We start from the raw sequence: 27,892 nt of genomic DNA on the forward strand, positions 1-27,892 counted from the left end.
AGGCCGCAACCACACACCCCCCTGCTGCACGACCCCAGCCATTGGCTTTTTTATTGAGCACCAGATTTTCAGCACAAGTCACCAGGGGAGGTTATTCTGATTCAGCCAGACTCAGGCCCAGGCCCTGATCCCAGCCCGGGCCCATAATCACAGGAGAGACGCAGCCGTGCTGAGGTATCCGTGTGTACAGAGACAGGCACTCAGGCGTCACAGCATCAGTAGCCACCTCTGGAAATCCTAGTCTCCCGGGAAGGAGTAAAGGTAAGCTTATCGCTCCACCCCAGAGTTGTGAAGACTCGGAGAGGTGGCCACAAAGTCTTCAGGGACGGTGCTCTGCTTGCCAAGTCAGAGAAACAGGAGCATTAGGCAACTTGTAGTACCCAAGACATTACCAAAAAAAGGTCACAGGCCATCAGAGCCCGAGAGGATCCCCATTCCCCAGGTCGGGAGACAGGTTTGGGAGCAGGGGAGTGCTCGGTCAAGGCCACAAGGGAAGGAAGGAGCAGAGCAGAGCCGCAACCTGGGCCCAGCCCCCTGGCCTTGGCTTTGGGCGCCATGAGGATGCCCTAAGTTGCCAAGACTTTTGGGAGTGGGCTTCAGAAGTCTCCTCAGACCAGCCTCAAGATAGCATTATGCAGAAAGGAAGCTGGTCTAGTGCGAGGCTGCCACCAGCCAGGGAGTTGGCACACATCCTTGGCACTGCCCATGAGAGGGAGGGAGTGCGGGCATCTTGCTAGAAATCCCAACAGCCCAGGGCTCAGACAGGAGCGTACCTGCAGAGGACGTGGGCGGCATCCCGTAGGCTTTATAGAGCAGGTCAAGGAGCTCCGTCTTCTCATCATCTGGGAGGAAGCTGGACTTTGCCGCATTGATGTTCTGGAAGGGCCAGTGTGGCAGACAACGTGAAACCAGAGAGCACTGAAGGGAGTCCTTGGCGATCTAGTGACAGTCCCTCCTCTTCATTAAACATGGGCAGTTCATTAAAGCTCAGAGCAGGGAGGACTTGTCCAGGCTCACCCGGCAGCAGGCGCCAGAGCAGAGACTCTGAGGGTCTGTGTCCTTAAAGGGACATGACGTGATACACAGACATGGGAGGGAGGCTGGAGAAACCTTTGAGAGGCAGGCTGGGGTGTATGGAGCCAGAGAAACAGTCCTGGCAGACACAGGCTTGGGGTCCAGCCCTAAAGTGAGAGGCTTAGCCTGGGGTCTGAGTGGCCTGAAAGTGTGTGCAAACTACAGCTGAGCACACCCTTCTGGGGAGACGGTGGACAGCTTTCAGTGTCTCTCGGGGGCACTGGGCCCAAGCAAAGGCTCAAAAACCTGGTCCTGGGTTAAGGTCTCAGCCAAAGATGCCTCTCTGTAGAAGGCATCAAATTCCAGGTCTGGCCTGGCCTGGCCTGTTGAGGCAGACTCACCCCTGAATTCTCCAGGAGCTCCGGCAGGCCTCACCCACTCCCAGGGCCCAGAGTCAAGGCCCGCATCCACTCACCAGTCTCTTAAACTCCTCTTCGGTAAAGCCCATGTCTCGTTTGGTCATCTGGTAATCAGTGTCCAGGGTGGACTTGAAGATGAGCGGGTCGTCCGTGTTGAGCGAGTAGTTGGCCTGGTCGTTTTTGAACCTGGGGAGGGGGAGAGAGGGAGGAGGGCCTCCGTGACTCCTCTGTAAACGCTCACTGCATGCCGACGTCCACCCCCCTCTGAGCCTCCCAGCAACCTTGGACAGGCCTGGAAGGTCGTCTTGAACAGAGGGAGGAACACATTGAGAGAGCGCAGGTGATTTGTCCAGGGCCACATGACTAGCAACTTGTGACTCGAACCCATCCAACCAGGCCAGAGCCAGGCAAAGGCAGAGCCAGGAAAGATGGGGACTTGGGGAGGCCAAAACAACACCCCCCCTCCAGGTACCAACCTTGCAAGTCTTTCCCCTGCGCAGCCTCCACCCTGGGAGAGTTGTCTGCACCCCACCCCAGTCCCCCTCAGTCCCACTGGGCTCTCACTCTTCAAGCACACCATGGGAACTTCTTAGCACGATCCCTGACCACCGTCTCGTTCCATCCGATCCACCCAGACCTTTGCTATCTCTTACCTCCCTCGACTTGGGTAGCAGAATCTTATACTGTTGACCTTTTCCCTAGATTTCTTGGACACCACGCTTTTGGCTTTGCGTCTGCCTGTCCCTTCAGTGCCACTGTCCTTCTGGGTTCTCTCCTAGGCCCTCGTGCTCCAGCAACGCCTTAGTCACCACATCTGTTTAGATGACTTGAGTCCTCCTGTAAACCCACATGCCTCCAGGAACCTCCACTTGGACGTCCTGTGGGTACCACACTCTCCACATTCCTGAAGCAGACATCAGGCCCCCCACCCCGTAATCAGAACATCAGAGCCCAAGGAACATCCGTTCCGTCAGTGCCAGCCTGACCATGGTCACCCCAAGTTCTTGGTGAATTTCTGTGTCAGCTTTGTTCCCTCTTCCAGGTCTCAGTCCCAGGACAACCTGAAGAAGGGCCAAGACTGTAGGGTGGGATAGGGTGGGGCAGATTCCAGGGAAAGCTTCGAGGCAGGGCTGGGGGAAGGCCCAGGGGGCCAGGAGCTGAGACCACGGAAGCAAGAGACCCCTCTTCCTGATCCCAGCAGGCAGAAGCTCTCGAGTGTGGAAGCTTCCTTCAGGGTAGCAGGGCACTCATTGTGCTGTAGCTGGGTGAGCTGTAGGGCCCCCAGCTCTGCTGTTCAACAGCTGGGGGACCTCAGTCACCTTACACATTTGAGCGCTGGATCCCTCATTTGTGTAATGACAGTAACACCTGCTTCCCAAGCATTTTTAGCGATGTCATACCCAAGAGACCAGGCACAGCCAGCGCCTAGCCTCTGCGTCCCCTTCCCACCCTTGGCTCTCCCTGTACAAAACGCAGTGGGCCCCAGGGGACCAGGCCTCACCGGATGACCGCGTGCTCCGTGCCCGGCTTCCAGGCGCCAGTGAGGTAGCTGGACCAAGGGCAGACCTGGAAGAGCAGGCGGGTGGCTGCCACACGGACCCTGCCAACCCCACCCCCAGGCCTTGGCTGGAGCCGCCAGCCCCCTGGCCGCTGAATCCCAGGGCCGGTCAGTCCCGGTTTTCTCCCCGCCCCCGCCGCTCCCAGGCCGGCTGCCCACTCCCACCAGGGCTGGCCCTGTGCCTCCGCCTCCTGGACCCTCCTCGCTTCCCACGGCCTCCCGGTCCTCCCCTCCGGGTGCTCCCCGCCCACCCTCACCTCGAAGTGCATGTTCGCTTGCCGCAGCCTGGTGTAAAGGGCCTCGTCCTCCAGCGTGTGGTAGCCGTGCCCCAGCCTCTCCGTCTTGAGAGTGTCCACGGCCTGCGGACCAGCGGAGTGGAGCCCAGCGCGGGCAGTGGGGGTGTGGGGAGTGGGGCCCGGCCCACCACCACCAGCCCAGGCCACTCACCTCCTTCACCACCTCCGCTGAGCCCACCTCCCCGGCGTGGACCGTGCGGTGAACACCACTTTTTACAGCCTCCTGCCAGGGCAACAGACAGGTCAGGGGGCAGCCCGGGGGTGGCTCGGGGGCCCTGCCTTCACTGTACTCGAGGGCTGAGTTCCCGCAGGCTCCGACCCGTCCTCGGTCAACTCCACGTGGCCTGCTTCAAGACAGGGAGGTCTGGTGGGGGTGTCTTTTGATCATTCGAGTGGTAGCTCTCATTTATTACCATCAGCATGTGTCAGGCACTGGAGGAGATGGTTTGGAGACATTACATAACCTTGACAACTGCTCTAATGCCTGTCTTACAACACCAGGAAAACCAGGTATCACGACCAAGGTCAAATAGGTAGGAAGTGGGGAGCCCAGCCCTGAAGCCAGGCAGGCTCCAGAGACCCCACTCTCGACCCCATGCTTCGCCCCTTCCACGGGAAGTGCAGCATAGGGCTTTGAGATGTCTGCTCCAACCCAGTCATCCCAGCGGATGAAAGAGGCCCAGAGAAAAGACTGTCTTGCCCAAGGTCACACAGCAAATCATTAGGCAGAAAGGCTGCAACCCAGGGCTCCCCACATCAAATCGGTTTTTAATTCATACCGGAACCCCAATTTCTAGAGCCCCTAGACCCAGTCAGACACACGTGGGAAAGCCTTGTGATCCCCAGTCACTGAGATTCTCCCTACTGGGGACAGAGACGACCTCCCCGTGTGGCTGCCCCAGAGTCAGCCTCCCCCCACCGCATGGCCCACCGCCAGCAAGACCCACCTCGTAGGCCTGCACGTGTCCTGGAAAGAGGCTGCTGCCTTCGATGGTCTCATCTCCAGCCAGGTCAATGGCCACCACGGTCTGCTGCCGGTACTTCTTACACAGCTCCACCACCTCGGGGGACCAAGCTGTGGGGGGGATGCCCACCGGGCCTCTGGCAGCAGCACCGAGGAGACAGACCCTCCCAGCCTTCCACCCAGAGCCAGGGCGAGGCGGAGGGCCCGGTGTCCTGACTGCTGCCTCCTGACCACGTGGCCTTTGGTGCCCATTTCCTCTCCTCTCAGAGGGCACACCACCCACCACAGCACAGGGTCACGGCGAGGCTTTGCCAAGGCTCCCCTAGATGAGGCACCTAGGGCAAGGCCTGGGCTCCGTAAATGACAAACGACAATTCTCTCTACTGGTTAAGAGCATGTAGTGTGTGAGCAATACGTGTAATAACACCCTCAAGGTGGCCCTACCCCACTTAGCAGAGGAGACGGAGAGCCGCACAGCCTAACATGCAAGCCTAAAACAACTCACACTAGTGTCATTACATGTATTGCTCTTAACCAGTAAAGTCATGCAGTGTTTTAAAAAGAATGAACCACCACAGGCCTTGGAGCCAGATGGCCCTGGGTTGTCATCGGGGCTTCGTGCCTTCCCGATGGAGGAGCAAGGCTTTTCATGTTTCCTTGCCTCATTTTCCCCGTCTGTCAAATAGGGACAAATGATGGTGGTCCTGTCCACCCCCCCCCCCGGCCTCTATGAGGATTAGAGAAAATACCCCAAACTGCTCGGCACTGGGAGGCCCTACAGGTTGACGTTGCCCTCGCTGTGGTCTCACTGCTCCTTAGAGCAGAGGGTGGGGAAAGCACTGTGACCTCCTGGGACTGTAACATGTCTGAGGTCCAGAGAGGTGAGCTGACCAGGGCAGAGTCACACAGCGGGGCCCTGCCTTAGAAACACAAGTCCTAGGGGTGTGACTGGGATCGGTCACAGGGAGACCCCTTGAACTCTGCATCTCAGACCTAGTCCCGGGTTTCACGGCCCCAGCAGGACGGGGCCTGGCCCACAGGGTCTCAAGGGAGGACCACAGGCTGATGGGAACCTGGCTTAGGCTTGTCTCTATTGTTCAGGCTCCCTTGTTTTTGTTTTTTCCTTTTTTTGGGCCACACCTGTGGCATATGCAAGTTCCCAGACTAGGGGTCTAATCGGAGCTGCAGCTGCCGGCCTACCCCACAGCCACAGCAATGCCAGATCCAAGCCATGTATGCAACCTACACTGAAGCTCCTGGCAACACCAGAGCCGTTACCCACTGAGCAAGGCCAGGGATCAAACCCACATCCTCATGGTTACTAGTTAGGTTCATTTCCGCTGAGCCACAATGGGAACTCCCAGGCTTCCTTGGTTTTGAGCCTCCTGCAGCTCAGCCTCCCTGGGGAGAAAAGTTCCTGTTGCAGGAAGTTCTGAGCCTTCGCAAGAGGAAGCTCTGACATCTGGCTGATGGGCTTGATGGAGAGCACTGGGTGGGGCACAGAAAAGACCAGGTATGGCCCCTGGGCCTGGCATCAGATGGGCAGCCAGAGGGCAAGGCCATACTCACTGGGCTGGTGGCGCATGCAGCATAGGATGGACCGCACCTTCACCCCGAAGTCCCGTTCTCCCTCCTGCAGGCCCTGGCCCACCAGATCCACCACCTCATCGGGGGTCAGGTCCCCTCTGTGTGCAGAGAAGAGAGCAGGGGTGGACCTGAGACAAAGGAAGGCCTAAAGCACAGCCCTGAGACTGGGACAGAGGCGGGAGGGGAGAGGGTCTTCCAGAAGCCACTGCCCCTGCGGAAGGGCTGGCAGACACGGCCCCAAGCCCTAGCACACCCCCCTCTCACTTCCTTCGAACTGCCTGGGTGCTGTCAGCCCTTGAGAGGCTGTCCCAGTGTGTTGGGGGGGTTGTCGCACACAAACCCATCCCCCGCCCCAAGATGGAGAGCGCTGCTATGGTGTCAGATTCCCACATGTCCACAAGCATCAAAGTCATGGCTAGAAGGGAGCAAGGTAGTCGGGTGGTACCACTTAGACCTCCCTGAGGTCCGGGCAGAGAGGGCAGGAATAGGCCAGACCCACTTCAGTTACAGGGTTAGGACAGGCCCTCTAGGAGTCACTGGATAACCAGGTTCACACTCCTAGACTCCAGCCCTGTATCTAGGACGAGGGACGGCCACGCAGCCAAACGCTTTCACCCAAGGTGAACACGCAAGCCCAGGTGAGGGATGGGAACCCTGTCCCTTAGGACAGCCAAGCCCATCTTTCTGAGGCCGTGGACCAGCACAGGGAGCAAGATCAAAGTCTCTCTTGGGTCAGGGCCTCCTGAGAGTCCGCCGCTCGGTTGCGGGTTGGGCCACCCCGCCACAGCCCTCCGGGTGGTTGCTCACTCAGCCTGGTTCCAGGGGATCGGCTCCACTTTGGAGTTGGCCAGCAGGTGCGGGCTGTAGCGCACCTCCACGTACACCACGCCCTCCTTGGCTTTCATCTCCACAAACTCGTAGGCAATCCTTTTGACGGCCTCTCGGGAGCCCCTGAGAAGGAAAGAGGGGTTGGGGACAATGCTGCCCAAGTCTCTTGGGAGCTCCAGGAGTAACAAAGCTGTCCACAACCTGTGGCAGATCAAACCCATGTCTGGCCCCCAGTCTTATTACCCAGTCTCGAGCTCTTGGCATCTGCTGAAGAAAATTCTAGAAGCATAGAGAGTCCCATTGGCTCTAATTTTTTTGTTTGTTTTTAGGACTACACTCATGACATATGTAAGTTCCCAGGCCAGAGGTCAAAATGGAGCTGCCAGCATATACCACAGTCATGGCAATGCCAGATCCAGGCCGTGTCTGCGACCTACACCGCAGCTCACCGCAACACCAGATCCTTAACCCACTGAGCAGGCCAGGGATCAGACCCACATCTTTATGGATACTAGTCAGGTTCATTACCACTGAGCTTTATTTCTGATCTCTATGCCAGTTCTCGGCCCTTCCTCTGTGCTTCTAACCACCTTCGCCCTCTAACCAGTCTCCCCATCTCCACGCTCGCCCCTGTACAGCCCCTAGCACCTTTTTTTTTTTTTTGGTCTTTTTGCCATTTCTAGGGCCGCTTCTGTGGCATATGGAGACTCCCAGGCTAGGGGTCTAATCAGAGATGTAGCCACCGGCCTACACCAAAACCACAGCAACACAGGATCCGAGCTGCACAGCTCACGGCCATACCGGATCCTTAACCTACTGAGCAAGGGCAGGAATTGAACCCACAACCTCATGGTTCCTAGTCGGATTCATTAACCACTGCGCCACAACGGGAACTCCCCTAGCGCCATCTTTTAAAAATGGAAACCAAAGAATATCACTCCTCTGCTCTGAACCTAAGTGGCTTCCCACCTCGTAGCAGTCTTATTCTGTGACCCCGCCCACAAGGCCTGCATAATCCAGCCCCTGCCAACCTCTGGCTCCTTCCATGAGACCTTCAGGGCCTTCTCTCTGTCCAGCTGGTTCTGTCCAGCCTGTTTCCCAATCAGCCTGCCTCTGCGTTCGCATCCGCAGCCGGCAGGCTCCTCCCCCATCACCTCTGCTCCCTCCTCCCTGCATTCAGAGCTCATCGGACCACCTTGACCTTCCCTGACCCCCTCAGTTTAAAACCTGGCCTTCACTCTGCTCCACGGCCCTCACCACCCCTCGACACTACCTATGACATGGTTGATTAGTTCACCTCCCCAACTAGGATGTCGTCTCCTCAAGACAAGGACCCCGCCGTGGGACACTGCAGCCATTGAAACATTTGCTACATGATAGATGTAGGCCACCAGGAAGGAGAAAGAAGAGAGAAGGACACACTCAGGCAAGAAAAGCAAAGCTAGAAGGAGGGGAGTGCTCCAAACTAAAGAGCATCTACATAGCAAAGGAAACAGCACCAGAGTGAAAGGCAACCTACAGAAGGGAGAAAATGTTTACAGACCACAGCTCCGATAAGGGGCTAACATCCAAAATACAAAAGGAACGCCGACAACTCAGCAGCAAAACGACAACAACAAAACCGATTTAAAAATGGGCACAGAGGAGTTCCCACTATGGTGCAGTGGGTTAAGAATCTGACTGCAGGAGTTCCTGTTGTGGCTCAGCAGTTTATCAACCCAACTAGTATCCATGAGGATATGGGTTCAATCCCTGGCCTTGCTTTGTGGGTTAAGGATCCAGCACTGCCATGAGCTGTGGTGCAGGTTGCAGACGCGGCTCGGATCCCAAGCTGCTGTGGCTATGGCGTAGGCCGGCAGCTGCAGCTCCGATTCGACACCTGACCTGGGAACTTCCATATGCCACAGGTGCAGACCTAAAAAGGGAAAAAAAGAAGAAGAAGAATCCAATTGTGGCTGGGATCACTCTGGAGGTGGGGGGTTCAATCCTTAGCCCAGGCACAGTGGGTTGAAGATCTGGCATTGCTGCAGCTGAGGCTCAGATTCGATCCCTGGCCTAGGAACTACCACATACCGTGTGTGTAGCCATAAAAAGAAAAATGAGTAAAAATGGACAAAGGACCTGAACAGACATTTCTCAAAAAACACGCAAATGGCCAACAGACACGTGAAAAGGTGCTGGGCATCACTCATCACCAGGGAAATGCAAATGAACGCCTTCTTGGCCTTCGGGGAGCTGGTCCTCTTTGGTCTCGTGGCGGGAGAGAAAGCAGCTGCCTGGGAAGCAGCACGGAAGAGACCCCGGGGCGAGTACGAGGCCTCGCTCACCTGCCCGTGGTCCTGGTGTGGGGCATTCCAGGAGGTGGCATGTGTGCTACAGGGTCAACTGACAGCGGCCAAGGATGTGGATAGCTGCTGCCTGCCAGGCAGAGCCCCAAATCTTCCAGAAAGAAGCCAGCAGCCCTGGCACACATCTTCCTTCCCCAGGATGCTCTATACCTGCCGGGCCACTTACCCAGCCAACAGCCTCTGTCTGCCTCACACGCTTTCCTCGCTGGTCTTCCACCAACCTGTGCTGGGCCCATCCTCCAGCTCTTTCCTCTGGACAAGGTCACAGCTTTTCCAACCCAGGGCCCAAGCCACACTTCCTCCTCCAGGCAGCCTTCCCTGATTCCCCAGCCCCCTCCAGCTCTTCCTCCTCCTGAGCTCTGGCAGCGCTGACTGCCAAGGCTCAATTCCTGCCTGCCTTGGCCAGAAAACTCTGCCTCGAGCCAGGAAGCTCAAGGTGACACCAGGCCGAAGATCTAGGGCTTCACCCCTTGGCAGCTGTGCGGTCCTGGGCAAGTTCCTTCACTTTCCAGAACTTTCGCTTCCTTCTCTGCAAATGACAAGTGTGTCCACTTCCCAGGACTGTGGACGACTACAAGGAAAATGGTTCTATGAGCTGTGTACACATTATATTCTTCTACGTCTAAGGTATCCTGCTATTACCAAATGAAAGGGGAGCTCCTGTTGCGCCTCTGTGGGTTAAGAACCTGACATAGTGTCCATGAGGATGCATGGATCCCTGGCCTCCCTCGGTGGGTTAAGGATCTCGTGTTGCCTTGAGCTGTGGTGTAGGTCGCCGATGTGGCTCGGATCTGGCACTGCTGTGGCTGTGGTGCAGGCCAGCAGCTGCAGCTCTGATTCAACCCATAGCCCAGGAACTTCCATATGCCACAGGAGTGGTCATTAAAAAAAGAAAAAAACAAACAAAACAAAACCCTGGAAGGAATGAAAAGTAACATAAAACCAGCAGTGCCTGGCTGTCAAAGGTAGCAGGTGTCCTTACCGTAAGAGGGCCTTGCTGAGGACAGTGTTGTGTCCATTCCAAACTCCAGCCCTGAGACGTAGGGAGGGTCATAAGCCCTATCGTCCAGATGAGGGAACCGAAGCCCAGAGAGGGTGAGTTTGCTCAGCATCAGTTATTTCATGAAAGAACCTGATATTAGAACCTGTGTTCTTAAGCCTCACATCCTGTCACTTTTCTATAGACATGGAATGAATTTCAGCCCATCACACCCACTTGGACAAACTGAGGCCCCAGGGTGGAGGGATTCATACGAGTACACCCAATGGTGAGAAGCAGAGCAGGGTTTCACAGCGCCTTCTCCCACCCGTGGGCTGAGGGGTGCGGGCAGCCTGAGGTGGGCAGAGGGATTGCCTCCGCCGCCAGGCCCCTGAGAGGTGGGAACACTCACGCGATGGCGGGCATGTAGTAGTCGAACTTGGCCAGGAAGGCCGGGAGGCTGAGCGGCTTGTCCATGCCGATGACGTCCTGCAGCTCCTCCGGTGTGTTGGCAGGGAGGGCAATGCCCCTCTTCCTGGGGACAAAACAGTGAGACTGTTAGACCAGCCCCGGCCAGGATCCTACCAATGCCTCCCATTGGACAGATGGGAAAACTGAGGCCCAGGGCACTTAGAACCAGGACCTGAATCCTTCCAGGACCTCCTGTCCCCAGAGCCCTGACCAGCCAGCACATCTCAAGGGGGACAACCGGGGTTAAAGTCCTTATGTGCTCATGAACACACACGCCCCAGTGCCTGGGGACAGGGAAGGTGCCAGCCCTCGGTAGAGCCAGTTGGTCCTGTGCCAGGTCAGGGGTTACTGGGGGCAATAACTGCAGCACACAATGCCCGGGGCCGAGGCAGGCGCTGGACTTCCCTTCCCGACTCTCTGGCGGCTGGCACATCAGAGAGGCCGGCCTGGCCCATTGTGCTGGGAGAGGGCCGGGCACAGGCTCACAGGCAGGACTGGGTGAGCTGGCCAGCCACATCTAAGCACTCTCCCCTCCCTGCCCACAGCCTCCCGCATGAGGCTGGACCACAGCAACTGCTCCTTAAAGGCTGGCTGAGGAGTTCCTGTTGTGGCACAGTGGTTAACGAATCCAACTAGGAACCATGAGGTGGCGTGTTCGATCCCTGCCCTTTCTCAGTGGGTTAAGGATCCGGCGTTGCTGTGAGCTGTGGTGTAGGTCGAAGACGCAGCTCAGATCCCACGTTGCTGTGGCTGTGGCGTAGGCCGGTGGCTACAGCTCCGATTAGACCCCTAGCCTGGGAACCTCCATATGCTGTGGGAGTGGCCCTAGAAAAGGCAAAAAGAAAAGAAGAAAAAAAAAAAAAAAGCCTGGCTGAGATCAGCACTCCTGGCCTGGAGCCACCTTTTCTCCATCCATCGGCCTCCCTGCCGACTTCGAGTCCAAGCAGCAGGGTGCAAGGCTGGGCTGGCTTCCCCCCACCCCTGCTCTGGCCACCTCTGCTCCTCCTGGCTCTCCCCCAGCTCATGGCCACCCAGGACCTCAGTTTTTCCCACTTTTAAGATAAAAGGGACAGGCAAAGAACACCAGACCATCAAGAAATGCGCCTACCGTGAGGGACAAGAGATAAAAGAAACTCTAGGGAAACAGAAAAATGCAGAGAACACAGAAAGCTTAAAAACTCTAAAATCAGTAGCCTCAAGGAGAAGAGATGCTGTTACATCCTTGACATAAGAACACTCCTTTGTAAAAAGGGGACTTTCAGAGGGTAAGAAAGAGCTCTCGGGAGATTGAGAAGACTGTGGCAGCAACCATCAACATGTAAAAAAGGGGCTGGAAAATAAAGTCGAGAAAAATCCTCTAGCAAGTAGAACAAAAAACAAGATCAAAAATAGAAGCCAATGACTAAGAAAATTAGCTGTTCTTAGTGTTGGAACCAAGGTTCTGAACCCAGAGGTTCAGGAATCCAGTTACCCAGAAAGCATCAACAGAAGATAGAAGGGAGAACGTTGCCAAAGGAATGGAAATTTGAACTGTGTTGAAGTCCTTGAAGAGCTTGTTACTAAAATATTAAAATGGTTCCCTGCATAAACAAAGACCTGTTCCCCAAACTCCCTACATATGCCCCCGTCCCCTTTTAGGTGACCCCAGGCCCTGTGAGTACCCAGTGGGTGTCACCAGGAAGTCACCCTGGTGCCCAGTCTGTCAATCAGGTCCCCGTCCCCATAAGATACCCACAGGGAAAAAGATGCTGCTGGTGTGGTCCTGGCCTTGAGGTCACCCTCACGAGGCCATCTGCGGCCACCGTGGCCTCTGCAAAGCCTGTGCCAGTTGTTAGATGCTGTACTTTGAGTATCTTTCTGGGAGCTGGCAGGTGGAAGGCCAAGGAGGTGAAGCTAAGGCTCCTGCCCCCATTTTCCCAAACACACACACACACACACACACACACACACACACACACACCCCCCATGGGCCCTCTGGAGCAATCGGGAGATCCAGAGCTTTCCATCTTCTCCCTCTGCACACACCATTTGAGGGCCCATGATGTGCTGGGCGCTGGAAGGGTAGCCGTGGCCAAGACAGACCCATGGGTCTGGCCGCCCTCGGGAAGGCTGGCCCCTCACGCCACCTTTCCTCGCCCCCAAGCCCCTTTCAGGCTCCACATTTCCTAGTCTGGCTCCTCCAACCCACCCAGCTACCCGATCCAGAGACAAGGGTCTCCCCAAGGCTCCATCTCCCTGACCCCCTAAGCACCAGTCCCAAGTCCTAACTATTCCTTCCTGAGTATTTCTCCCATTCATCTCTTCTCCAGCCCCTCTCCTCGACAGCCATCCAGAGAGATCTTCTTACCCCACAGATAGAAGGGAAGGCCTTTCAGAGGAGGTGACATTTAAGCAGAAGGGTGAAACGGTCCTTTTCCCCGGAGAGAGCAGGACAGAGTGCCAGGCAGGGCCAGAGCTGTGCTGAGGGCCCCAGGTAGAAGCCGTGAGGGAATTCCAGGGCAGGGCACCTGGAGTCCAGAGCAGGGTCAGTGGTACATGAGCCAGGGGGCAGGCAGGGTCAGACGGGGGCTTCACGGGAGCTGGGACTTTGTTCTGGAAGCCCCAGGAAGCCACTGGAGGATTCTAAGCAGGGGGAGCAACATGTAAAGGCATACTTTTTAAAGAGCTCCTCCTGGCTGTGGTGTGGGGAACAGACTGAGGGAAACCAGAGCAGAAGACAGGGCTGCCAAAGCAGAGTCCCACCAGGGGACGATCCAGCATCTCCCAAGGACTGGGCCTCCGGAAGCCGCTCAGACTGAGCTGTAAAGCTCCTGTCTGGGACCCAAGGTTAAGGCAGGAAGGAGTTGTTCCTGGGCCCCTAGGGTCCCCCTGCCACCCACAGCCGCTCACGGCAGCCGAGGCTCCATGCAGGGCCAAGCTCAGATCTCAGATGGCCCTGCGCCTCTAGTCGCCGTGGCCATGCCCCGGTGCTGCCCAGTCCTCTGACAGGTGGTAGGAGGTGCACTGAGAGCCCAGCGAGAGGATGAGCACAGACTCTGGAGTTCAGAGTCCATCCTCCTCCTGTGGGCAGGAGCTGTCCCTTCTGAGGACATCCACATCCCTGTCAATACAACTCAGATCATACCTTTTTTTTTTTTTTTTTTTAAGGGCTGCACCTGCAGCATATGGAAGTTCCCAGGCTAGGGGTCACATCGGAGCTGCAGCTTCTGGCCTACATCACAGACACAGCAACACTAGATCTGAGACTCGTCTATGACCTACACCAGAGCTCACGGCAACGCCAGATCCTTAACCCACTGAGCGAGGCCAGGGATTGAACCCGCATCCTCATGGATACTAGTCGGGTTCGTTACCACTGAGCCACAACAGGATCTCCATATCATACTTTCTTTTCACAGTACAGAGAGGAACAAATGGGACTACCTGTGCGTCCAGGGAAAGATGGCAGTCTCCAAGGCCCACTGGCCTCAGTTTGAATCCCAGCTCTTATTTGAAGGCTGTGCGACCTTAGGCAAGTCACCCTACCTCTCTGTTTACTAGGTCTGGCGTGTTTGAAGAGCATCTGGCATGGACTAAGCAAGGAGACGTGGAAGAGGTCAGAGAGGTGACACAGGCTTTATAGGACTTTCAAGGCCAGTGCGGCCTTGGGTTTGGACGCTGAGCAAGGTGGGGAGGCAGGAGGCTTTAAGCAAGGAAGTGAGCTGATCACACTATGTTTTAGGATGGTTGTTCTGACTACAGTACTGTGGGGACAATGGATGAAGGAAGCCAGGATGGACACTTGGACACTGGCCAGGAGGCCATCACAATAGTCCAGTGGCTCAAACCAGGACAGTGACAGGAAGGAGACAGTGGCCAGATCCAGGATGTGCTCGGAGAAGAGCTGGCAGGGGTGGGAAGGGGATTGAGAAAGAGGTTAAAGCCCCCAGAGAAGGTGGAATATGGCAAACAGACGAGAATACCCAAGGCACAGGGGCAGAAAAGAGGCGCTGGATTTGGCCAGGGGTCGGGGAGGGGCCAGAGGCCAGCTGCTCCCCTCCCTCCCCTCTCCGCCCCAGCCCGCCCCATGGCTGGGGGTCCTCCAGTGTGTTTCATTTATATTCCTGCCTGATGGACTCCCCCGTCCCCCTGCCTGCAGACCTCAAGATCAAACTCCAGCTGGATCAAACTCGCACCCCCTTCTCTAGGGCCCAGAGGGATGCCTAGATGGTTCCCAAGATGCCAAGGGGACAGGGGAAAACAGAAAATCCGACCAGCCACCCCACGAGGGTTGCTCCTCCCTCCACCCGCCCTGGACCCGCTCACCTTCCTGCTCTGCACACCAGGGAGCACTGCCCTATAACCCTTTAATGAGTGCCCGCGATTAGATCCCATCTCGGTGCCCAGTTAATCCACCCTCATGGCCTCATTGAGTGCCCTGTGGCGATGGCTGGCACTCAACACGGGCAAAGGACAGGCAGAGATAAGCCAAAGGGCTTCACCCCACTTAGGGCCATACATTACAATTAATAATACTAATATCACCATTCAGTGATATTTATGGAGCACGTAGCACAATCACCCTGAGCGAAGTGTGTTCCATGCAAGTACTTTGCCTAAACCTTCAGCTGGCAGGGGCAATGGTCAGGGACATGGACCCAGGGTCACTGCTGTGTTTACCAGACAAGTTACTTGCCCCATCCCGGCTCAGTTTCCTCATTAGTTAGATGGGGACAATAAGACACCTACGAGTTGCCATGCAAATTCACTACATCACTTTGAGGGCCGCACTTAGAGCTGGCTGTGCAGTAAATGCTAATAGACTTCCACAAGATACTTAAATACAAAGGCAATCGACAACAGCTTCCTGGGACAGGAAAAGATCTCTGGAAGCACGAACGAGATGGAGAAACGCATTCTTGCCAGAACTCTCTCAGGGAGTTGGAAGAGATCATTTTCAGAGTTGGGCCAAATTCCCAAGAATCACCAATTCCCTTCCAAGAGTGGGAGTCTGTCCGGAAAACAGCAGGGAACCCTAGCTTAGAGAGCAGAGGGTTCAAACTTCGGTCCAGAGCTGAACTGCTCAGGGCAGTGAGGAGAGTCAGGTCCATCCAGCTCCAAACAAAACGAGCCCAGAGCCAACCCTTGAGAACAGGTCCGCCAAGGGAGGGGTGGGTGGCGGGAGGGCCCCTGCCTCCCGGGTCAGCCCTGGAGGAAGGGCCTGTTCTTACCCTCAATCTACAGAGGCCGAGGCCACAGCAAGGAAAGGGCGTGATCGGAGTTGAGTTCAGAGCCACTGGTCTCCTAAGTCCTTGCCTTTAAGTGCCGGATTCCAGAGAGGGGCTGCTGAGAGCCTTGAGGGGTAGGGATGGAGGCCAGACCTGCCTCACTGGGGGGTGCTGGGGGCCCTTTCGGCCCACCAGCATCCACGAGGGCTGAGGCAGGAGGTGTGTTCTCATCTGGAAGATGCACAGATCTGGTCCCAGAGAGGGGGCACCGCTTCTCCAAGACTCCCAGCAGGTTTCCATGGTGATTAGGAACCTCCCAGCACGTTACCATGGTGATTAGGAGCCACTTGGCGGGTCAGAGGGCCCCAGGTCAACTCTTGATTCTATTCTTTACTTCTTGTGTGGTCTGGGGCGACTGTCATCGGTCCTCTGAGACTGCGGTCTCCTCAGTGACACATGGGATGGCAATGCCCTCCTCCAAGGGTGGAGGGATTAAATTTCCTGACTCAGGAGAGGGCTCAGGCCAGCCCAGCACCAAGAGATGCTCAGATGGAACCAGTGTCCTATGAGGGTCACTCACCTGCCACAAGCTCTCAGCTGAGTCAAAAAACGGTAACTAGTTCAGCCCTGGGAACTAGCTCGCGCCTGCGCGCGCGCGCGCGTGGTGTATGTGTGTGTAAGGTGGAGTAAGCTCCTCCTGGCTTTCCTGGCAGCAGAAAGACAAGACTCAGAGGCACAAGACTTGGGCTGTGGGTCTCCAGCTCAGAGCTGAGGCCTCCATGCCCCACAGACCTCTTTTTTCTAGCCCAGGGGCTGGCTTGATGCCACAGGGATCCTTGAAGAAGTGAGCAACCCTGGAATTCTCCAGAAGGCCCTGGGTCAAAGAGAGGACCAGATCCTGGGGAGGAAGGCCTCTTATCTGCGGACTTACCTGCCATAATATAAGATGGTTTCGGGCTTGATGGCTCCATCCAGATGGACGTGCAATTCTACCTGCAAGGGTGCAGAGGAAAAAGAAAAAAACAATCCCCCATGAATGCTTGAAGGATCTTTCAGAGGGTTAGTGTTAACTGGACCCCAGGACACATATTCCACTAATTCTTTAGGTGCCCCGTCCTGTTTAATCCTCATCTATGGCGTGGGTTTTACTGTTATCACTATCTCTTTCAAGGTTGAGAACACTGAAGTTTAGAGATTTTTTTTTTTCTTTTCTTTTTAGGGATGCACCCAGGGTTGAATCGGAGCCGTAGCTGCCAGCCTACACTACAGCCAAAGCAACACAGGATCCAAGCCACTTCTGTGACCTACACCACAGCTCACGGCAATGCTGGGTCCTTAACCCACTGAACGAAGCCAGGGATTGAACCCACAACCTCGTGGTTCCTAGAGGGGATTCGTTTCCACTGAGCCATGACGGGAACTCCCAGAGAGGTGAAATAACTTGTCTAAGGTCACACAGCTAGTGAAACAGGAACCCATCACAATGCTTTTGCCCTTAACCACAGCTAGCAAGTGGCAGAACCAGAATTCTAACCCGAGTGAAATTCTGAAGCTGGCGTGAAACACGGTCGCAGAGGAGCAATGCAGCCTCAGCCTCAACTTCCAGGCAGGCAGATCCAGCTCTCCCGCAGCTCACTGAACAAGATCCAACTCTAACAGAAAGGGTTGACCACAGACTTTCTGGATTAGTGAATATCTACAATATATTTCAAAAATCAGGCTCTGTTTTCAAAAGCAAGTGTAATTTAAGATAAAGCATAGCTGGAGTTCCCGTTGTGGCTCAGTGAGTTAAGAACCCGACGTGGTGTCTGTGAGGATTCAGGTTCCATCCCTGGCCTTCACTCAGTGGGTAAGGATCCGGTGCAAGCTGCAAGCTGCAGTGTAGGTTGCAGATGCAGCTCGGATCCGGCATTGCTGTGGTTGTGGTGTCGGCCGGCAACTGCAGCCCTGAATTGACCCCTAGCCTGGGAATGTCCATATGCTGCAGGTGCAGCCATAAAAAGAAAAAAAAAATAAACAAAATGAAATAAAATAAAATACAGCTTATCAGGAATCAATATTCGGCAGCGAGATCTTTGCAGGGCTCTAGGAAAGGCACTTGTTACTTGGCCGTCTGGGGCTCCTCTCCTGCTCAACCAACACTCCATGCACAAAGCCAGAAGTTTACGGACAGGGCTTTGGGGAGGGCTCATCATGCCTGCCTTCCAGCTCTGCCTCTTCTCTGGCCATGTGATTCCCAAGACTGTTTCTTCAACTGAAAAACAACCGCAAAGACCGCTTCTCGGTCCAAGAAAAAGTTTTAAAGATTTTTTTAAAACGACAGTGTAGGGGGGCACATATGGCCCACGGGAAACAGCCCTCGCCTCTCAGCCAGGGGCCCTTCCACGGGCTGCAAGGAGACACGCAGCAGGTGCTCAAAGGACAGCAGGAAAGCAACTGCCGTCTCCCGGTTCCAGGTTGTGGAAGAAAATTTTCCCTGGCCAGAGAGAGATCCAGAAAACTCTAAATAGACATCTGTAGCAGCATGGGGCCTTCTCTGGAATTTGGGGTCCTTGGACAAGAAAGTGGCTGCCCTGGCTGGGGAGGGGGTGGCCAGGGAGCTGCTGGCCCAAGGGCATCCTGGGAGCAGCTCCTGTGGGGGAACCCGGCCCGGGGCCCAAGGGAGGCCCCTCTATCAGCAGGGCATCCACATACCCAGCTCTCTCCCGAAGTCATTCAGCCGGCAAAGAACCGCCTCTGTCATGGAAACGATTTGCTGGATTCCCTGACAAAACGAGTTCAATGCCCTCTCAGCCAAATGTTTATTAGGCTCCCAAAAAGTGCCCTGCTTTGGGAACACTGAAACTTCCAGCCTGGGGAACTGTCAACCAGGAGTGCGACCTTAGGCAGGTGATCTCACCTCTCTAAGCCTCCCTTTTATCATTTTTGTCTCTTTAGGGCAGCACCTGTGGCATACAGAGGTTCCCAGACTAGGGGTCTAATTGGAACTGTTGCTGCTGGTCTACACCACAGCCAAAGCAACGCCAGATCCTTAACCCACTGAGCAAGGCCAGGGATCGAACCCACATCCTCATGGATACTAGTTGGATTTGTTTCCACTGCACTATGATGGGCTCTCCCCATTTTGCCATTTTTAACCTTCACGGGGCTGTGGCGAGGACCCAGCCAGAGAGGCCGGGTAGCAGGGTGGTTAGAGCTGTGATCCCAGCTCCCCACTCACTCCCTGGGTGACCTGGAGAAGTTACTTGGCCTTCAGTGCCTCAGTGTCCTCATCTGTCCAGTGGGGAGGATGCCAGGCCTTCCTCCCAGGGGCTTCACCATGTGAGGGCACCTGGTGTGCTTAGACCACCGGTAGCATGTGGCAAACGCTTAATAAGTGTTGACTAAGAACCTTATTTCAGGAGTTCCTGTCATGTCTCAGTGGTTAACGAATCCAACTAGGAACTATGAGGTTGCGGGTTCCATCCCTGGCCTTGCTCAGTGGGTTAAGGATCCGGCATTGCCATGAGCTGTGGTGTATGTCGCAGACGCAGCTTGGATCCTGCATTGCTGTAACTCTGGTGTAGGCAGGTGGCTACAGCTCCGATTCGACCCCCTCTAGCCTGAGAACCTCCATATGCCGCGGGAACGGCCCAAGAAAATGGCAAAAAGACAAAAAAAAAAAAAAAAAAAAAAAGAACCTTATTTCACTGAATTGAGTCCCTGCTGGATGCACTAAGGATGGAAAGGGAAACTCAAGTGACAGTGACAGTCCTGCTCCGTGAGGCTTGCAGTCCAGCAAGGGTGAGGGACGTTAGTTAATTGTCACTTTGGGAAATATACATTTCCAAGCCAGGACAACTCCTGGGCGGCACATACACAGACCTGCCAAAGATGCAACGACAAAAGAACTCACCCAGCTAAAGGGCCAACAATGGCTTCCCAAAGAAAGCAGAGCCTGAGCTAAGACCTGAAGGAGGAAGTGAGTAGGCAAAGGCAGGGGGTGAGCATGAAGGCTGGAAAAGCATCCAGGCAGAGGGAATAGCATGTGCAAAGGCCATGCAATGAGAAAATGTGAGAGGGACTGAAATAAGGGTTCAGAGAGTGATTGTGGGACTGGAGAAGCTGAGGGGACCCAAGGAAGACTGGGTTTTAACCCAAGAACAACAGAGAAGCCATGTCAAGGTTTGAAGTGGAAGAGGACAATGTGTAGCAAAGACCAGCCAGAAGCCGCTGTGGTCAAGTTTATGAGCAATGATGGTGCCTTGGACCAGCGTGGTGAGGCCAAGATGGCAAAGCAGGTGGACAGGAGAGGGTGTCAAGGATGATGCTTCAGGTTGGGCCTGGGGCGGCGGGGGGTCGTGACTCCTGTGCTCTGGAACAGACAGTGCAGGAAGAGGATCAAGTGCTCAGCGGGTGGTGGCGGGGGGCGGGGGGAACGCGGGGAGGGAGCATGGTCGGTGTGATCCGAGTCATGTGTGGCTGGAACTCCTCTGGGACTCCAAATGCACGTGGACACAGCCCGTGGCTGTGCGGATCTGGAGCTCTCAGAGAGACCCAGGCGGGAGATGTAACAGGAATACAGGTGACTGAGGCTGTGGTCTTGAATGAGACCACCCGGGGGGGCGGGGGGGGGGATGACAACATCAAGAAAGGCTGGTGGGAAAAAGCCCGGATGCGCACCAGGGCCCAGTGGCTTACCAGGCAGGTGAGCCCGGAGAAGAGCCACAAAGACAGATGGGAAACCAGGAGCAGGTGGTGGGCAGAGGCCAGAAGTGATCAGACTTCAAGAGGAAAGAGTCGCCCCATGCCCTGCTCAGGCCCCTGGGGTCTGTGCAGAGGGCTGAATGGAAGCCTCCCCACTGCCCCCACCCCAAAGACGTCTACCTCCTAATCCCCAGAACTTGCACTTCCCCTCAGGACCAAAGATGGGATTAAAAGCCTTAAGAGGAGGCGCTTTTCCTGGATTATCTGGGTGGGCCCTACACCCAATCCCCCTTCTCCTCATAAGGGAGGTACTTTGGAGAGAGACACACAAGAGGAAGCAGCACTGGGCCCACAAGGCCGACAGGAGCGATGCAGCCACAAGCCAAGGGATGCCGGAGCCGCCAGAAGCTCAAAGAGGCAACAAAGCATTTCTCAGAAGGTAGGAGGGGTCCCTCTGAGAAGGAGAAAACAGAGGAGTCAGCCGGGGGGAGGAACAAGGAAAGCGAGCAAGGAGGTCCAGGCTGAGAACCGCATGCACTGAGTGTCTGAATCCGGTGCCAAGAGAGGAGGCCACAGAGAAGGTCGGGGCAGGGGTGGAGTGGGTGGAGGGTGGCAAGATCCCACAGGTCACAGCAGAGGGCAAGCCACTGAAGGGTTTTAAACATGGGAGCCACCTTTTTTTTTTTTTTTTTTTTTTTTTTTTTTAGGGCTGCACCTGCGGCATATGGAGGTTCCCAGGCTAGGGGTCGAATCGGAGCTGTAGCCACCGGCCTACCCCACAGCCACAGCAACACCAGATCTGAGCTGCGCCTGTGACCTACACCACAGCTCATGGCAACGCCAGCTCCTTAACCCACTGAGCAAGGCCAGGATTCGAACCTGCCACCTCATGGTTCCTAGTCGGATTCGTTTCCACTGCACCACGATGGGAACTCCAAGAAGCCACCTTTTCAAGCATTCTCTGGCTGCTGTGTGGAGGGCAGGCTGAAAGGAAGTCAAGAGAGCAGACAGCCAGTGCAGTGGTCCAGATGGGACAGCTGCCAGTGGGAACACTTGCTGCAGCACCAGACACAGCACGTGCTCAGGGAACGTGAGTTGACTGTGCAGCTGTGCGCCCAAGGGAGGCCTTGGAAGGAGGCGGGAGTGCAGAGGGGTGGGGGCAGGGTGGGTGCAGGGAGCAGCGCCCCGCAGCCTGCGGCGCCCTACAGGTCCCAGCCCTCCTCGGGGCCTCCAAGGAAGCTGCCCAGACGTGCTTCAGGGGTGAGACAGAGGCAGAAGCCACCTCCACAGATGGTCCAAGCTCAGACAAGCCTTTCACTGAACTTTCTGGGAAACTGAGACTACCCTTGGAGAAATCTGCCAGCCTAGCCCAGATGACAATGGAGTGCAAGCTCAGAGAGGGGTAGGGACCCTGTTCTGTTGGTCCCATTCAGGGAAGAGGAACAGCAGAGACCTCCAGCGTATTGGGTATCTCCTATGAGCTGGACCGTTTACATGCATCATCTAATTCCAACCTCACCATCAGGGAGGTAGGGACTTCACTCCCATCTGACATGTGAGGACACAGAGGCAGCGATGGAGTTAGGATTCGCACCCAGATTGGAGTCTTGACCTCCGGTTCTACTCTCTCTACAAGCCCAGCCTCAGAGGTAACGAATCCAGAAATCACAGTAGCGGCCTCCGGCAGCAGACCCTTCATCTCTTTTATTCTTCACTCCTGCACAAGAGACACACTAGCCCCATGTGGCAGGTGGGAAATGGACCCGCTGCCAAGCTGAACTCAGAAATGCAGGGACCTGCCCAGGATCACACAGATCAATAGGGGCAGAACTGGGTTCGAGCACAAGTCCCCCCAGCCTCTAAGCCCAAGTCCTGCCCATGGGCCACACCACCTCCGTGGCACTTGCATCAGACCTGCACCCAACCTCATACCGCTCCGGAGGGGAATCGCAGCCCCTCTCCCCGCTGACTCACAGGGAGCATCAGACAGAACAGCAGGAAATCCTCCAGGTCTGAACAGGAAGCAGCCCCAGTTACCAAAAAATATTGACTAAGCCCTAGGCACCCGGCCCTGTGAGGACATGGGGAAACACACTGAGTCCTTGCTATCAGGAGGTGCCTGGGCCTGGGGATGCATTTGCACTAGCTCAAGGTCACCCAAGGTGTCAGTCTTAGACTCCAGCACCAGGCACTCTAGCTCACAACTGGCGGGGCCGGCTACCTTCGAGGGGTACCCACGTCAGACTACTCCCCAGGGCCCTCAAACACATCTGTTTTGTTTTTATCCCACTGACTTTTCCAATTCACTTACCCTGCCTGTGCCCCTGACTATTAGTTCCCTGCAAGCAGAGACTTTGTGCTGCACCCTTAGGGCCTAGGACAGTGCCCTACACAGCAGGACGTGCTCAGTGTGTGTTGAATGACCAAGTGATCACTTCCTCCTCTCCCCGTCCTGTATCAGCAGTGCCGAGTCCTCTCTCTGTAGCCAGGAAGGGCTGACCTACCCCCTTGGGCCTGGCAGAGAACCCGGACAGGGCAGAGTAGCCAGGGTTGCTTGACTAGCCATGGGTGCCCTCTTCCTTTCTTATCCCTGCTCTTGGCATTGAGCTGGGCAGAACCAGGGCCACCATGGCGCCTCAGCTGACTTTTGGAGGGAAGCCAGGAGACAGAGAAGCGCCAGGGCTGACATTGTGTGAGCCACACCTCCTCCAGGACGTCCCCCAAGCTCAGCCCCAATCTGAGCTCCTATAGCTCCAAGGTATAGGACAGAAGGGACCTAGCAGTCCCTCAGTGGCTCCTGCTGACTCAGGGCCCAAGTGAGCTCTCTGCCGCCTCTAGGAGCTTCCCCAGAGGTTTCAGGGAAGGCAAAGCGTGTCTTCAGCCAGGGAACACCCTGTGGGGCAACAGCCTAGGAACTCAGCAGTTATCCCCATTTTATAGATGAGAAGACTGAGGCTAAGAGAGACTAAGGACCTTGCCCTAGAGCACAGTCTAATGAGCGCCGCACCAGGAAGTTATTTGACTCTAAAGTAGGAGTCGCAACCACCAAAACACACTCCCTTCATTCTGCCTGTCGGTGCTGAGTCAGTGCGGGTAAATCGCAACATGATTAATAACCACGCCAAGCATGATCAATAGCAGCCAGCATGGGCTGCCAGGCCTGCGGTTGCTGGGGGTGGGGGTGGGGTTGTTTGTTTTTTGGCCAAGGCCAAAATGCAGTGGCTTAACCTGGGATCTAGTTCCCAGACCAGGGACTCACTCTGGACCCAGCAGTAAAAGTGCCAAATCCTAACCCCTAGACCACCAGGGAACTCCCTGCACTTGCTATTTGATGTGGAATGGATACAAATATGATTCCTGTTTTGCAGATGGAGAAACTGAGGCACAGAGAAGTAACTCATGTGAGAACCCCAGAGTTTGTCTCTTTTCCCCACCTCGCTGATCTGGTCTAAGAGGTAAGGGCAAGCCTGATCCCAACACTTGGTAAATATAGGCTTGAAGTTCACCTTGGCCGCCCTTGGCCTCCTCTTCTCCCATGTCCAAATCCAAGCTGCAGTCCTCCCCTTCCCAGGCCCAGGGGGCACCCCCTAGGATAACAGGGCAGGTGGACAAGCTTCTCCCAGCTCACAGGGCCCCTTCCCATCCAAGCCAAGCCCACCCTGAGGTCCGATGCAGAATCGGGAGGCTGGCTGGCCTGCCCTGCCTCTATGTGTGACCACAGACACTGTGCTTCCCCTCTCTGGTCCCTGCTTCTGCCTCTGGCAAATAAAAAGCTTCAATGAAACCCAGTCTCACGATTCCCCTCCCTCCCAGCTGCCATGTGAGTTGTAACAAGTAAGGCAGTCGGTTTCTTCCCAGACAGGGCCTTTTTAACAGGTGGCTCTGGTAACGGAAAAGCCCAAAGCAATGCTAACACAGTGGGTTTTGTGGCCGGAAACGGGGGTGGCGGGGGGAGGGGGGGTGTGCAGGGGGAGAGCCCACGGCAGCCAGCCCCCTCCTCAGTCCCCAGGGGAAGCGGCGCACACCCAAGGGTCTGCGGCGAGCCCGCCAGGTGCTTCACAAGCCCCCACCAGCATCAATTTCCCTCAAGAACCCCGTGACCTTGGCTTTATCAGCCCATTTTACACGGAAGGAAGCTGGGACTCAGGAAATTACCCATCTAAGCTGCTACGTGGCGAGGCAGGGATCAGACCTCAGTCTATCTGAAGCCCAAGGCCCCCCTGATTCTAACTCCTCCCCCACCCAAGTGAGGTCGAGGGCGTAAATCAGGAAAGCAGTTCACAGTTTCTGCTTCGGTCTTAGGTAGGTCTGAGTTCAGGTCTAACTCTGCTGCTTCCTGGCTGTGTGATTTTTGGCAAATTCCTTCCCTTCGATGAGCCTCAGTTGCCTGATATGTACATGAAGATCCTAAGATCTAGCTTAAAAGACCCTTGTGAGTATTAAAGGAGTTAACATATGCAAAGCAGTTAAGAACAGTCCTTGAAATGAATGGACTTTGCATTCAAAGGTGAGAAAGATGGGTTGGAGATTTTGTCGCAGGTCTCCTCTGCAGCAGGATGGGGCACAGCTGCTCCCGCCTGGGCCAGCTCACTCTCCAGCCTGCAGCTTCAAGGCTGTCAGGTTTTGTGTAGCCTGGGGCAAGCTGTTTTACTTCTCAGGCCTCGGGTTTCTCATCTGTAAATGGGATGGACACATCTGCCCTGTTGAGCTGTCGAGAAGATTCTGAGCGCTACATCACCGAAGGTGCCTGGTACCCACACACACTCCAATGGCAGCATTGTTACTGTTATTACAATGACAGGCATGTGATCGGCATCGTCCTCCGTGACACTGACCCCCTGAGGCCCATGGGATGTTCCCGCCTTGTCTCGTGTGGCCACAGACTGATAAGGGTCACCGCTTCACCCCCGCTTTGGACCGCCTCCAGTGCCCAGCAGGTGTTCAGGAAATAACAATTAGAGCAGGTAGGCAGCCACCTAGGCTTTTGCTACTCAAAGTGAGGTCCGTGGCCCAGCAGCTTTAGCATCACCTGGGAGCTTGGTAGAAGCACAGACTCTCAGGCCCCACCCCAGACCTCCTGATTCAGATGCCAGGCAGACAGGTGAACCTTAACAAAAGTCAGCTGATGTTGAATACTCATGAAAGTCTGGAAAGCATTGCCCTGCTCTGCCTTCTCCAAATTAGCCAGGCCCCAGGCCTCGCCTGGTGGGAGATAAGAGAAGCCGAAGAGCCCAGTAGAGGCTCCTGTCCCAGAGATGCCCTGACCCTGGGCACTGGCACCTCCATTCCCAAAGGCTTCTGCAGAGGCAGTTCAGGAAAGCTGGCCAGGGCAAGGGATTTTTTTTTCTTTTTTTCTTTTTCAGCCACCCCTGTGGCATATGGAAGTTCCTGGGCCAAGGATCAAACTTGCGACCTAGGCCACAGCTGCAGCAACACCGGATCCTTAACCCACTGTGCTGGGCTGGGGATTAAACTGACACCTCCACAGAGGCAAGCTGGATTATTAACCCATGTGCCACAGCAGGAACTCCAGGCGTGCGATTTTTTTTTTTGAAGCCAGCCTCCCTGGGCTCAAACACCAGCTTGGCCACTAGCTATGTGGCTGAGGGACTAATTAACCTCTCTGCCTCTCTTTATCTATAAAATGGGATAATGCCTGTAACCTCAGACATAGAGTCCTAGATGAATTAATGACGGTTAATGAGTTCAGAATGGTGCCTGGCACCGAGCAATGACTCAACTCGATAAGCTCTAGCTATTAATACGAGTGCGTCTCTTACTATCCACTCCACGCACGGGAAGGCAGGAAGCTGGCTCTGGTCTCATGGCTCAGACTCACACTCCTGGCTACACGGGCCAGTTCAGGCACATTCCCTCCTCAAAATATTCTAAAATGTATCGCATCTCACATACATCGTAGATGACATTACCGTCCCAGCATTGCCTTTTAAACTCTGGACACCCCCACAGCAGGTGGGGCCCATTTCCCAGATGTGAAAACTGAGGCCCAGAGAGGAAAAATGACCCGTCAGCTTGATCAGCCAGGCTTGAGAGAGGCCAAAAAATGAGCCTGACAGTCTGTCTCTCACAGGGATGTTATAAAAGTGTTGCAAGGATCGAATTGCACATGGCAGGTTCTACAGAAGGGTTGGCTGTGATCTCTCTCCATAACTTCTATCTATCCAGTCAAGGGGCTTTAGATCCATATCAGGATCTACTGCCTTAGGATCCATATCAGGATATGGTGGTTCCCCAGCCCAAGGGTAGAGGGGATCCAAAAGCGTTTTCCTGCAAAGAAAGACACACTAATAAAGGGGCGCTGAGCACCCAAGAGGCATGGGGTGGGGTGGGGGTGGCAGTGTTGCAGCCCTAGTACCTGTGACATCTGGCAGGGAGTATCGAGCATCCGCCCTCCGGTGACCAGGCCCAGGGAGGGGGCCAGGCTCTACTTCCTCAGAGTCCCCCCTCCCCCCCACCTTATGATGCTCATCAGCGCCTCTGCGATAATCTGCCATCATTACTCACACCTATTTCTCAGAGAGGTAACTGGAGGCTGACTGCAGCTCACTCCTTCCCCTGACCACCCCCAACCTCCCCCCACCTGCAGTCTCAAACCCTGCTGGACAGACTCCTGAGCCCCTCCCTTCCCTGGACTGAATGGCAGTGCTCTGAAGCCCGCCAAGTGGGCCCAGACCCTCCCTGACCCCACCATTCCCAAGACTCCACAGCTGGTGGGAGGAGGGACAAGGGATTTATCCCCTGGGGCTAGCAGCTGTGGCTTGGCCCCGAGTGAACCCTACCAGGGCCCAGGGCCTAAGGCCCATCGAGCCCCTCTAACGTGGAGAGAGGGGTGCACTGCTCCCCTCTTCCCCTCTCCAGCATGACCTGCCTCACAGGCACATCTACAAACCTGGGCTCCTTGGTGCTCACAAAACCATCATAGTGCTGGGCGTGCACAGCTGTTTCCATTCACCCAGCGCTCGGTATGTGTTGTCCACCACACTAGGTGCCTGTGGGTGTAGACATCCGGCCCCATTTTATAGCCAAGGTTCAGAGAGGTCAAGCCACCTGCCTAGGCTGCTCAGCACAGGTGATGCTAGCATGCCCACTTGACAGACAGTGCAACTGAGACCCAGATGGGCCAAGTCAGAGGCAGAAGCAGAACTTGGGAGGCCCGCCAGGGACGCCTCCAGATTCAGGACTCTTCCTGTCTCATTGCTTCTCATTAGACAGCCTGGAGGAGGGCAAGGACCTGAGCTGAGGGAAGAAAGCCCCTGCAGGGGCCCTCCTTTTGCTCCCAGGGCGTGGATGCCGCTAAGCCCTCCAGCCAGACAAGGAGCAGACCCCGGACCCCGAGCCCCCGCCCGCGCTCACTTTGGGTTTGTCGAAAGCAGGAGTCTGGGTCATGGTGCCAAGCGTGCGCCCCGGCACTGCTCCCTCCGCCGAAGATCGGTGGTCCCCGCTGGGTCAGTCAGCCGGTCCGCTTCCCCCGGAGCCCGCAGTGACCGCGGCCCGCCACGCTCCCCTTTACGGGG

The 27,892-nt window shown here is 55.6% G+C and overlaps 1 protein-coding gene across 5 annotated transcripts; it reads right to left on the minus strand.

The window, feature by feature from the left end:
• Positions 1-25: 25 nt before the first annotated feature.
• Positions 26-27,886, minus strand: ADA (adenosine deaminase). Of its 5 annotated transcripts, none has more exons than XR_014832417.1 (13): positions 27,732-27,886; positions 16,603-16,664; positions 10,406-10,528; positions 6,646-6,789; positions 5,821-5,936; positions 4,235-4,362; positions 3,439-3,510; positions 3,249-3,350; positions 2,935-2,999; positions 2,087-2,337; positions 1,490-1,619; positions 774-876; positions 26-333 (listed from the first exon to the last, which is right to left on the minus strand). XR_014832417.1 is itself a non-coding variant. In XM_085004028.1 (12 exons), the coding sequence occupies exons 1-12, from the start codon at positions 27,762-27,764 to the stop codon at positions 320-322; spliced, it is 1,092 nt and encodes a 363-aa protein (XP_084860154.1). In that variant the 5' UTR covers positions 27,765-27,886; the 3' UTR covers positions 26-319. The 5 variants fall into 5 exon arrangements, 1 of the variants encoding a protein (XP_084860154.1); XR_014832418.1 differs by having other exon boundaries at positions 774-1,059; XR_014832419.1 differs by lacking the exon at positions 2,087-2,337 and having other exon boundaries at positions 3,439-3,719.
• Between the last annotated feature and the right edge of the window lie 6 nt (positions 27,887-27,892).

Source organism: Sus scrofa, chromosome 17, assembly GCF_054392235.1.
Source record: "Sus scrofa isolate SSC_HxYL_T2T_F1_AM1 chromosome 17, Sscrofa_HxYL_maternal_Yorkshire_Landrace_v2.0, whole genome shotgun sequence".
In the NCBI taxonomy this organism is placed as follows: Eukaryota; Metazoa; Chordata; class Mammalia; order Artiodactyla; family Suidae; genus Sus; species Sus scrofa.

Coding starts and splice junctions, on each gene's coding strand:
- ADA (XM_085004028.1), bottom strand. CDS start 27,764: ATGACCCAGACTCCTGCTTTCGACAAACCCAAA. Junction 3,000..3,248: donor AAGCGAACATGCACTTCGAG/GTGAGGGTGGGC, acceptor CTGCTCTTCCAG/GTCTGCCCTTGGTCCAGCTA. Junction 1,620..2,934: donor ACGGAGCACGCGGTCATCCG/GTGAGGCCTGGT, acceptor CCCCCTCCCCAG/GTTCAAAAACGACCAGGCCA.